We start from the raw sequence: 13374 nt of genomic DNA, 5'->3' as shown, positions 1-13374 counted from the left end.
CCTCCAATAAATGTAAAATATTTTATATTGGTCATCATGCAGCCGAAAAAAAGCTGCTATTATCATAATTTAGAAAATAGATTTTATTTCTGAAATCTTGTATTTTTAATTTGGGTCCACTATAATGTATGAAGTCTCCTTACTGACCATTGAGCGGACCTGAAGAAAAAAAAAAAAGAAAAAAGATTTTCACTTACCTGGGGCTTCTGCCAGCCACCGGCAGCTGACCTGTGCCCGTGAAGTTACCAAACAATCCTCCATTCCCCCAACACAGCTTGCTTTCACTGACACAGTGGGAAGTCACCATCCACTGCGTCTGCGCGGCCCTGGTCGCGCGTGTCCTTGTTTTCTCTCCCATTGCTGCTCCTGGCCACGGGAGAACGTACAAAGATGCATGCAGCCAGGTCCGCGCAGGCGCAGTGGACATCAACTTACAAGTCGGCATGTACGAAAGTGAGCCGCGGTGGGGGAAAGAAAATTGTTTGGAAATGGCGTGGGCACAGGACGGCTGCAGGGGGCTGGTGTGTTGTATTTACCACATATGCAACTGACCCATTGTTTTAAAATTAGGTCGGTCTTCATTCTTCAGCGGTAGCACTGCACTTTTAGCAGGCAACCAATGCTTTGTCATTCAGTAAGTGTTTGGCATCCACATTGCATTGGCAATGTTGTGTATTCTAAGAAATATCATAGAAACTATGCAAAGCATAGCCATACTGTAAACAACACCACTTTTTTTATCATTTTAAAAAAATAACGGTTATGCTAGTGGAAGCTCCTCCACCACCCTTGTTAAACACTTCAGAAATACACTGAGAAGGATTAGCTGCCAAAGACATGTAAAACAGCACAGTCTACATGAATTAAAAAATAAACCCCCAAACTTGGCTCTGAGAATAAGTTGAATCCTGTCCATTCCTACTCGTATACTAATTTCTGCCCCTTTATATAGTATACTCTTCTTTAACAAATCTAGTCCTTTAGCAAGAGTGAGCAACAGGGCCATTAAATAACTAGTGTTCCCTTTATTCCAGCATTAAATAATATTTTGAAGTTTCTAGTTTTTTGTTCTTCAAGATAATTGAGCAAAACCTTCACTTTGCATTAGCTGTTTAGTCATTTGTTCAAATACCTTGCACTATTAACTTTTCTCCCAAGAGTTTTTTTTTGTTCTCTTACCTAAAAAAGTAAGTTTTCTGCACCTAACAAGTAAAAATAAATAAATACAAAAATACAAAAAGATAATCCTAACAATCTGTCCTTTAGGTATGTTTTATTGTCTCTTAGGGTGACCAAACCATTTCATGTTGTATTACAATATATTTTGGTAGCTAAAAGGGGACAAAAAACAAAAAATACTAAGCCGTAAAAATAGAGAGACTTAGGACATAGGATAATGTATAATACATTGCTGTAATAACATTTTGCGGTGTAGCCCCAAAGACTTGGAAATAAACCCGATCGAAGGGGGTCTAATACATAAAATAAGAACATTAAAGGGACACTTAAGCAAGGAATAAAAAAACAATTTTACTTTCCTGGGGCTTCTACCAGCCCCCTGCAGCCATCCGTGCCCTCTCAGTCACTCATGGAGCCTTTCAGTCCCCCGCCACCAGCTAGTTTCGATTTCACCGACAGGCCTGGCCATGCCTATTTTTCTTCACGTTCTCGTCCGCAATAGCATCCTGCGCCTGTACTATTGAGGATAGGAACATGAAGAAGGATACGAGTGGCCAGGCCTGCGCAGGCACAGGCACAGAAAGCCTGCCGACTCCCTGCCAGGGCCTGTCAGTAAAAACAAAACTAGCTGGCGGCGGGGGACCGGAGGCTCTGTGAGTGACTGCAAGGGCACGGGATGGCTGCAGGGGACTGGTAGAAGCCCAAGGCAAGTAAAACTGATTTTTTTTATTCCTGGCTTAAGTGACCCGTTAACACCAGGCCATTTTTAATACATTGCACTTTTTCATTTTAAAAAAGGGGCAATCAGTGATACATCATATGACCACAAAAGTTTTTTTCTTCCGTGTTGGGACTGTGAAGAAGCTGTATTGCTAAGCTGGAGCAAACAAAAACGTATTAGCATGTCCTGATTCTTTTTATTTGTGCTCTTTAAAACCTGCCAAAATGCAGAAAAACACCTAGTGGTGGCATAGTCAAGTTCTATTGTCCCTTCTACAAAATAAAAATGTTAGACATATTATAGAGGCTCTAGTATTGCAACTGAGCTTAATGTCCATATTTTATGTATTGGAATCCCTTGAATCAGTTTTGCAATTTTTTTCTTGGTCTCTGCAGCTGTACTGCAAAATGTCATTACAGCAATATATTATGATACATTCAAGTTCCTACAGTTTTAGGGTTTAGTATTTTTTTTTCATTATCTACCAAATTGTAATTTAACCCAACCTGCTGAAATGGCTTGGTCACCATAAGTGATCAAAGAAATAAAAAAAAACAAATAAAGGATAGACTGTTAGGATTAGGTGCAACAGATTGGGTACAGCTGGTTAGATTTAAAATGTTCTACATAAAACTGTAAGAGGTAGGATATTGATTAGGACGCCAATGACATCACTAAGAGGCAACATGATTTGATACACGGTACTATAAAATGAAATGGGACAGATCCAGATGTACCTTTTATCATTTCATGTGTAAGAGGAGCAAGAGTTATACCCAGAAGTATAAAGAAACAATAGCAGATATTACGGTATATAGTCTTTCCAGCTCACCTTCTGGCTAGAATTAATCCCTCTCTATCGAGGGGTCAGCCACACATGATTTAATATAGTATACAGCTTAAAAAAAACACTTTATTCCTGTTAAAGTGTTTTTAGTTGCATAAGACTATACTTGTTCCTTGTGTCAATTTATACTAGAGATTACATTTCAGAACTACAAAGTTTTGAGTTAGGATGGGGATTTAAATTTATATTTGCTCAGCTGGATTTTTTTTTGTATACATAGTATGTGGAGGTTTATTTTAAATTTATTTTTGCTTTTGTTAAACAGATATTGACTCAACAAAATACTCTTATATTTACTTATTTCTTGTGGTTCTCACAAGTATGAGTGAGGTTCCCTTTTTAATCCCTCAAATTAAAAAAAAATATATATAGACCTAAACCAAAGTTATTTGCAAAAACTTTGGAGTGAGGATGATGCAATTTATTGACTACCTCAGTGATATAACAGCTTTCAAAAACAAGAAGAAAACAGTATCTTTAAAAAAAACTACTGTTAAACAATCAAATGAAAAGCAGAGGTGCTTACCACTGGCTGTCACCAACAACCCACAATTAAAGATCCTAAAGAAAATGTGAAATGAGATGATATGGAGACTGCAATGTTATTTCCTCTTAAAGCGGACCTAAACTCAGAACTTTATCTGACCTCTAAAAAATAAACAGCAGCATAATTGGTGTGGCCGCGGCGGCAGCCCCAGGACCGCCTAAGGTCCTTCGGGCGGGTATTGCAGGAGATCGCGCACGTTGATGTGCGCGCATCTCTGCATGAATGACGGAGCAGAGCTTCGCCATCGGTCTCCCAGCGGCGAGTAAAAAAAATAGCAATCAAATTTAACAATACCTAATAAAAAATAATTTTTAAAATTACTATACACAAGATACAGAGGACAAGTTAAGGTGGTCAAATACCCTTGTTTGCTCCCAATTGACAATCAATTTCTACACACTCGTGTAAGACAGTATATGACTAGAGAGAGGGCAAAATAACTAATTATTTTTGTAGACAAATTAAGTGATGCAGTCAACAAAATAAAAATGCTACAAGTACTATTTTAAGTGGTCAAATAAAAATTATGCCACCTTAAAATATTTTAAATAATTACAAATTGTGTTAATAGCAATACTAAAAATAAAGTTTTTAAATTCCAGGACATAATTACACCAAAATGGAACATATCCAATAACCAATTTAATTGTATAAATACAGTGACCCAACTAGATACTGAGAATATAAAATCAAGCAGTGTTCTCATTTGAAGAAAAGGTCGACCAGTGCCTATCCATCCTTTTTATATAGTCAAAGAGACACCACCTTAAGAATTACCTAACATAGAATATAAAACAAACCTAAAATGTAAAAAATTAAGGTTTTAATGGAGAAAGGAGTTAAAAACTGAGAGAAAAGGCAAGTCAGAATAAAGGTAGGGAGAAAATCATAGGATAGAAAGAATAATATAGACAGGATAGAAATGAACAGAGGGAAAAAGTGGGTGACAGTCAACATCAAGAAAAGAAGAAAGGGAAAGTAGTAGGGAGGCAGAGAAATGAGATAAAAAGTGTATAAAAAGAAGAGAGTAAAAAGGCAGAGATGGAAGGAAAGGAAAGTGGAAGACGTGCAGCAGAGGAAAAGGTGGCAGGCGTCCATGTAAAAAAGGTGCCAGGAGAAAAGGGTACAAGGGATTACCACTAAATCACCCCCCCCCGGTGGTTCCTGACCCTTAAATCTCCTGGTAGTGCCCAACCCTTAACCCCTTTTACACTATGGCACCACACCCTTAATCACCACCATGCCGCAAAATCACAAAAAGCCCCACCACCAAAAAAAAAAAAATTACATTTGGGGCGTCAGAGGCTATTCACAAAATAGCTTCACACCTACTATTTATAGCTGCATGGTAGCCCTGATGCCCACTATTTTATCTGTAGCCTTGGGCGCCCAAATGTCACTTTTTAGCGGTTAATTGTTGACACAACCTCAGCCGCCCAATTCTCACTTGATTACCGCTAATAAAAGGATCTGACGTCCATCATTGCCGCCAATAACGTCCGAGCTCCAAAATTTCCCTGCACTGCCGCTATATGCGGCTTTTATCAATGAATCCTATGGTGGCGCCCTTTTTTTCCATATTGCTGATCGTGCCAAAATTAGCTGTTTCGGGTGGCAGTAACATAGTAATGGACAGTTTGTTATGAGAGATTATTGTTTGTGTTTGATTTCACCCTAGCCAATTTGAAACACCTGAAGACATTGTCTACTGCTGTTCATCAATGAATGAGCAGACATGGCCAGGAGAAGTTCATCACCCTGTGTATCACAATGTGTTTCACGTGACTCTGATCTTCCTCCTTCCAAATCAGAAAGAGGAAGTATCGGAATCACATGGAACACATGACATGCAGGGCAATGAACTTTTCCTGACTGTGTCTGCTCATTCAGTCCTGAACAGCGACAGGCGGGAGTATTTAGGTGTTTCAAATTGGCTATGCCAAATTTAAGCACCAACACTCTCCTAATATGTCAGGGAGAGAGAGAGAGAGAGAGATACACACACAAAGTGGTAAACCCACAGTGGGAGGGGAGATGTTTACAGAGATCAGTGTTAAGCTGGCCAAACACTATACAATTCTGCTTTCAATCGTAATGACGATCGATGTTATGATCCACATTCTGATTGACTGACTCAAAACCAACACTGCAGTTTAGTGTTTTGATCACGACGGTAGATATTTAAATGCACTTCAATGTACGATCCATGAGACATTTTTGCCAAATCAAATGTCTTATTGGGCAAAAAAAATTGTACAGTGTATGGCTCCCTTTAGGTGTAGAGTGGCGACAGTGAGAGGTGTCAGAAAAGAATCAAGATAAATACATGAGGCAGCAAGAGAGAGCAATGGTTGACAGATAACAAATGCAGTGGGCCCGATCTATTGCACTTTTTCTCTTAAGTTTTCTACTAGGTGATATTTTCAAATCTTATCAATACATTTCCTTTTAAGCCACCAGCAAGCAAGAAAATAATTTTAGTAGTACTTTTTCACCTACTTTTTGGTATTTTTTCAATTGCAGAGTGCTGAAACGTTATTAAACAGACAATGCAAATGATATCCTAGGAGAAAACTTGGAGAAAGTATGACGAAAGCACAGTGGGCAACATGAAAGATGTGGTAGAAGGTAAGCACAGAAAATTGTGAGAAATAGGAGTTAAACATCTAATGCCCTTTTCCCTCACATGCAGTTGTCCCTCAGTCAGATTCATTTTTTGGTGGGTGAGTGGGGACTTCTGTTCCTATATTTCAACATATTAGTTGTCAAATAAAGGCAGTGAGGGGGTTGAGAAGATCTTCAACTGATGGTATGATGGATAAGTACTGGTCAACCTGGTCTTCAAGCATAAGCACTGTTCTGATTCTGCAGTCCAGGAAGGGCACTCTGTTGAGCGATTTCAGTAAAAATAATTTATAAATGTTGCTCATTGTAATAAAGTAAAACACATTTTAGCAGTATATACAAAACAACATAAAAGTACGATTAACAATGATCTTATTAATAGAAAATTCCAGTCCGATAAGTAGAAGCAGTGTATTTGTGAGTTTCACAAATATAAACGTTTTCAACGGCAAAGAACAAATATAAACAAGCAATTTAGAATTTACACATAAAAATAATTTTATTAAAGGGGAACTGAAGTAAGAGGTATACGGAGGCTGCCATATTTATTTCCTTTTAATCAATACCAGTTGCCTGGCAGCCCTGCTGGTCTATTTCTCTGCAGTAGTATCTGAATAACACCAGAAACAAGCATGCAGCTAGTCTTGTCAGATCTGACTTTAAAGTCTGAAACACCTGATCTGCTGCATGCTTGTTCAGGGGCTATGGCTAATAGTATTAGAGACAGAGAATCAACAGGGCTGACAGGCAACTGGTATTGATTAAAAGGAAATAAATATGGCAGCCTCCGTATACTTCTTACTTCAGTTCCCCTTTAAGGTTACACGGTGACAATATCTAACACCTGCAGCTGTCCTCACCAGAGAAATGTCTTCAATCTTAATCACAATTTCTATAAATCAAATACCAGAAAAGGCCAATAAAATCCTTTGTAATGTATTCCAGACAGCAAATCAATGATTATTTTTCATCAACAAAATTAATTAATTTACTACTTTACTACTTAACCCTTTTGCTTTAAAACACATCAATACACTATTGCACAATAACCAGTAAAGTGCCAAGTGCTGAGAAAGTCACCAGACTGTAGTTCAGAGAATGCCCGTTCTCCTTCCTGACCAGGTTTCGGCCTTCCGCCGCTATTAGAGGATCCTGTGCAATAGTTTATTGATGCGTTTTAAAGCAAAAGGGTCCAATGTGAATAGACCCATGATGTGAGTTTCTGTTTTATTCTAATGATTTTGAGTTGTTCCAATAAAGTGTACACCATGTGTTTGAACTTAGCACTGACTCCTGCATATATTTTTTGGGGGGCGACGGTCATATTGAGAAGTGTTTGCAAGCTTCACAGTGTGCAATAGAGAGTGCTGAGTATTATTGTTTATCTTTGACCTACTGTTCCATGGTGAATTGGAAAACCTCTGGCTGCTAATTGATTATATCAATACACTGCGCTTATATTACATCTACATACTCCTAGAAAATTAGAAAGGTTTGCCATTTACAAAGCTTGCCAGACAAACCAGCAAGTGACATGTCAAAATAAACAAATACAATGTATCATTTGTTACATTTAAACATTTTCATACTTAATTTTCAAAATTTACTACCCAAAGGGGAGGTGGAAAAAAAATCTAAATTCGCTGTAGTTTATCTATAGAAATATAATATACAATTTCATAAAAAAAAGACTTATCCTTGACTTTGTGCTTTATTTGGCAATACTTAAGTATTAAGCAAAAACATACGTAATCCATTTGTGGTTATTGTAAGGATCTAGCAACATACCAACAACTATCAGAAATAAAAGATAAAAAATATACATTTTTTTCAAATCTATTTTAGGATTTCAGATACAATTTGTTGTTATTATGTCACCACTTCTTTAACTAACATCATTAGTGCTTAAGAGAAGTTTAAAAAAGGCAAAATTGCACTGAACCATAACAAAATAACCTTCTTTTAACTTAAGAATGTATTTACTATTAAAAACAGCAAACAAACAAAAACCTTAAATACAACAATTGTGGTCAATCCAGGTATGGGCATATGAGCTCAAAGTGAAAATGTTATTCAATTTCCAATCATACTGTTCTGGTTTAGCCTAGTAATTCTAGGCAGTAAATGTCCTATAATTATAGGTAGAAGGAAAAAAACGTTCATCAAGACCAACTTAACTACGCAGCTCAATTTTTAAATTGTTTACTGGCATAAAAAAATGCTCATCTGCTTTTAAATTAGAGACATAGGGGATTGATTTACCAAAGATGGAGGACAGTAGAGAGCACTGGAGAACATACATAATCCAGCAAACCTGGACTCAATTTCTGCTAATAGGTGGAAATGTTGCTACACTCACTTGCATGATGTAGGAATGTAGCAGAGGTAGCTGGAAAGTTAGCATATCAGTTGCTGTGCAGTTGTGCACAAAAACCCACAGCAATAAGTTATCTTTAGTAAATCCTAACCAACATTGATTCATTACACAAAAAAAGGTCTTATTGTACCAGACTGGCTGCACATCTGTTTGTTCACAAACTTTTTAGTCACCTGACCTGATTCTGATCAGATATGATCCAGAGTAGAGTTGCAAACTTTTGCCACATAACAACAGACATTGGCCTCAATTCACTAAGCTTATCTCCTGTCTTTAATAACGTTTCTATAGTTATCACCATGGTGACAAGGCATGTAGTATTCAGGAAACATTTTACCTCAGGCAAACCTAAAGTTAACTCTTCTATCTTTAAGTTAATTCTTCAATCCTTATAATAACTCCAGTTATTAAACTGGAGTTAAAGACAGGTTGTTAATTAACTGCATGTGAAAATAACTATAGAGGAGGTAACTTAAAGGAATACTATCGATACCCAAGTGTTATAAAATGACAATGTACAAATAATGTCTAAGTAGCTGTGTAAACATTTTCCTACTTTTCATGTTAAATATCAGAGGCAAAAGCTGTAATTTATTGAGGGTAGGATTTAGCTATATTGGGACAAATCAATTGCAGAAGGGGTGTCTGCTTCAATGCACAGCCAGAGTTGCATATCATACTACAGAAAGCAAATATCAAACATTTCAAACTCTGATAGCAAAAACAATATGAAAAAACTGTGACAATTAGTTACATTTCAACTGCTCTCTTCAGACACTTCAGTCAGAAACAGAGCTCCCAACAGCTGCAGCTCCTGTGTCCTGTCTCTCTCTGTCACACACAGAGTTACACATAGAGTTAACTGATCAAGTGTGAGGGGAATTTCCCCTCTCCTCATGGCTCAGTCAGCCGTCAGTTTTGGCGTCAGTAAACTTTGAATGTATTTTGCTAACAGTAAACAAAGAAGTTGCTACTAAAATGTACACACCAGTACTTAGGGCCCTTTCACACCAAAGGACTTTACCTGCGTTTTAACGCCACAGCCGAAGTTGGCGTTTTCTAAGGTAAAATGAAAGTCCATAGACTTTCATTTTCCCTTTCACATCTAACTCGGCGTTTTGGAGCGTTGCGTTTCAACGCTCCCAGGAGCTTTTTCAGGGCTGTTTACAGCCGAAGTTGGCTGTTGGCATTTCAATGATAGTCAATGCAAAACGCCAACTTCAGCGTTGTCAAAGCGTTTTCAAAGCGTTTTACAACTGACTTGTGCACTTATTTTTATAGAAAAAAAAAAGGACGTTTTCATATGAGCTGTAAAACGCTTTGAAAACGCTTTGAAAACGCTATGTATTGGTGTTAAGCAAAAGGCTGACTTTCAGCCTTTTCTACCGCAGCCTCTAGTGTGAAAGAGCCCTTAGCAGCACTTCCCAAACAATTCCTGTGTCAATTGAAAAAAATATGTGAATCGATAGTATTCCTTTAACTACAGAGGAGGTAACTTAACTACAGATGAGGTAAATTAACTACAGAGGAGGTAACTTAAGGAATGGAGAGATAAGATAACTCTCACATTGTGTGGAGGTACGTTTTCTCTTGCCTTATTATCTCCAGCATGATCTTAGTGAATTAAGGCCATTGTTTAAAAAAAATCCAGAGTAAGTTTATTAGATAATTTATTCTATCCAATGTTTTTCAGTTTTCCGTAGTCTTTGTAAATCAAGCCCATTGTGGTTTCTATATTAAACTACTAAGCGCTTGAAAGTGCACTGACTAAGTAGTGAGCCCACTTTTCTTGCAGCTCTGAGCTCAAATCACCCCAAGAAGAATAAAGGGCTAATTCATAAAAGAACAAACTGCTGTTCGTTATAAAAAGTTTAGTTATTTTCTTAAAATAACAATATGTTTCAGATTACCAGAACAACTGAAAATCAGCTTAATTAACATTTTTAACACCTTGCTGTTATTGAATGTCACTTGGAATTCCTCACGTTTATAGTGTCAGTAAAAATGTTCACTACTACATTGAATGACCAATGGCCACTATCACTGTGGAAAATGCCAGTGTGGCATTTGTTTCAAACACTCTGTTAGCAACTTTGCCCCTGATCGCCACACAAAAAAAAAAAATTACTGTACAAGAACACACAAAGAAAGTCAAGAACACAAACAAAGAACAAAGTTTTCTGGTGAGAACATATGGACACAACTGGTGATCAGTTACACTATTTACATAAATGGAGCTTCTGATTCTGATTTCAGGCAATAATAAGCACTGATCACCAGGTAGCAAAACCTTACCACATCTTATAAATATGGCATCAGATTTTCAAAAGTGGAAAACAAAAACTTGGTTTCAGATCAACAGCTCTACATAACTATGATTGCTATATATGAACAGCATTTCCATGTATTTTGTGTATGTGTATAGCTTGGATCTTTTCTCACTACTAAAATACAGAAGGTTAACTAACGCATCATTAGATTGTCTTGTTTAGTTATAGTGGGCAGATAAATAATGTTTCTATACACATAATTGTCACAAACCACAACTTAACAACTTCAGTCCCAGGGTGTTTAAAATGCTTAAGAACCAATGTACAATGCAGTGCATTGCAAATAATTCATAGGCTACATTTACATTTTCTCTATAGAATAGTATTTTTTATGGCATAGTAAATCAATCAAAAAACATGCTTTCTTTGGTTGACTTTGACCAGCAAATATTTACAATAAATATATTCTATTGATTACAATATGCAATTTTACGATCTTCACTTTAATAAAAAAAAACATTTTTCTTTTCAACAAAGAGCAGCTTCTTAGCAGAAAGCTCGCACCTCACAATACCTATGGTTTGTACATTCATCCATAGCCAAGACATGTGATTGAGGGCCATACTAGTGACTGTAGCATTTAAATATTGATAATGTGCAGTGTAACCTGTACGGAACAACCATTGCTTTAAACTGAACTGAAGCCTAGACTGGCTAGTTCTGCTTGGTTTCAAAAATCAAGCTGGGACTAAAGTGGTTAAATATTCTTCATTGTACACAACACACACAAAGAGATTTGTACGTGGCACAAACACTACCATATAGCAGTGAACGCAGCACTAAGTCACCAAACAACACTGAATGATGTGGTCAATGAGTTTACAATTTATGTCCAACAATGACTTACAGCGTATTTGCTTTAACATCTAAAATCATGATTTCTTTGCATGTACACAATTATAATGAAAAGCCACCAAACCTTCCAAAGTTACACCAAGTGCTTGTGCTCAGACTTAGACACGGATATACAATAGAACATCTACCTATTAAATATTTTAGTGTCTCAGAAAAAAAGCAGTGCTTGAAATTATCCCACAATGACATCACTTTCTGTTTTCCTACCAGGGTACACATTTTTAGCTCTTCTATTTCAATAGATATGATGTAATAAATGTCATATCTGGTGGGTGAACTGAAATAAACAACATTAGTTCATTTATTTATGTTTTCCATGTGTAATATTTAATTAGCCCCGGCAAATAAAGCCACGACTGAACCCAACATGAAAATTACACTTTGTAAAATCAAAGTAGATATTTGTTTGTCTTTTTATTTTATTTACTTTTCATTTTTCATTAGTCTTTTTATTTTTTTTGAAGATACATTATCTATGCAGTCGTCTCTGTGCTGTTACTATAATGGTTTCCATTGCAATATTTACACACAGCCACAGTGAAGCTCAAACACAAGTGCAAGGTGAGCATGCAAATACATCTTAAGCTATTTTTCCCCACTTGTGCACATTTTAAGGCAAAAAAAAAAAAATACATGGTGAAGGTGAGGGTGAGTGCATGGACTATGTGAAAAGGAAAAAAAAAAAAGATCACGTGCAAGTATACCTCCGAAACACTATAGGTGGATGAGCAGGAAGGAAGCCGAGCCTGGTTGTGCAGTGAGGGAAAAGAAAACACTGTTAAATAAGGAATGGTGTAACAGAAAAGTATCAGAAGAAATTCTGCAAATATGGATTCCAGAACTGAAACAATAGCAGGGGGTTCATTTAGCATCACAGACATTTTTCTAATACACACAAGTGTTTGAGGGGTATTGTGAGACTGCCAAAGGCTCTAGTTTTCCATACATGACTACATAGAACATAAGAGGACAGTCAATGATGTTCAATATATGCATGCAATACAGTTACAAATATAGAACAAGCAAGAATGGCTTGTTAAATTTCCTAAAAAGTAATACTACAATTTTTCACATAGCAATGTAAATATTAATTGACACTACTACTTCAATTGCTGAAGTACTTAATGTGCCATGGTCAATTTTAAATTGATCGGATCAAAGAAACAGATCAAATTTTATCAGTAGTGTTTAGGTCAAATATAAAGCAGGAGAGAAACTAAACTGAATTTTCATGCAATTGTACTATAAAATTTACATTTATGTAAACTTTACATTTCAACTTTATAAAAAAAAAATTGAAACCATTTAATAGACAGTTTCCATACAACAAATGTGCTGACATGCTGGGAATGTTAAACACGAGAAACGTAATACATGCTGAGAAACAATCATTAAAAAAAAAAAAACTTTCCATTTTACCACGACCTAAACTAAGTTTCTCTTTTAGTTTTTATTTTTCAGATAAAGAAACCATTACATTATTGATAAAAAAAATGTGGTGGTTTAAAAAAAGAAAACCAAATTTTATATTTGAATAATTCGATCCTTATGTAAAAGCTAGTTTATATAACAGACTAAAAATCCCAAAAAATAGATGTCCTTGTGATGTAGATGATGGCGCCTAAAAATGGACTTTAACGTCAAGGATTGCATCCAAACCTTTTATGTATATCTTCACTGTCAACAAGGCTACTAACCACAGAATATCACAACACAAACTTACAGAAAAATTACTTTTTTTTTTTCCTTTACTTTAAACCGATCCATTGCTTTTATTCTAGGCTGATTTCAGTTTTTAAAAAATCAGCAACAAAAGGTTTAAAGAAAATCTAATTGAAGCTTTAAATAAAATTATCTACCAAGTGACTTGATAATGATTTTTCTCTTTTCCTT

The 13374-nt window shown here is 36.3% G+C and overlaps 1 protein-coding gene across 26 annotated transcripts in view; it reads right to left on the bottom strand.

The window, feature by feature from the left end:
• Positions 1 to 13374, bottom strand: part of GPHN (gephyrin) — a 468752-nt gene that overhangs the window by 119142 nt on the left and 336236 nt on the right. For 20 of the 26 annotated variants that reach the window (XM_068253294.1, XM_068253293.1, XM_068253298.1 and 17 more), the window contains one exon: positions 12186 to 12227. The exons of the other annotated variants lie outside the window; for them this stretch is intronic. In XM_068253294.1, the coding sequence (XP_068109395.1) occupies positions 12186 to 12227 (42 nt within the window). The remainder of the gene's footprint in view (positions 1 to 12185; positions 12228 to 13374) is intronic. 26 annotated transcript variants of the gene reach the window in all.

The sequence above is a fragment of the Hyperolius riggenbachi genome, chromosome 9 (assembly GCF_040937935.1).
Source record: "Hyperolius riggenbachi isolate aHypRig1 chromosome 9, aHypRig1.pri, whole genome shotgun sequence".
Lineage (NCBI taxonomy): Eukaryota > Metazoa > Chordata > Amphibia > Anura > Hyperoliidae > Hyperolius > Hyperolius riggenbachi.
This window is presented reverse-complemented; position numbering and strand designations above follow the sequence as displayed.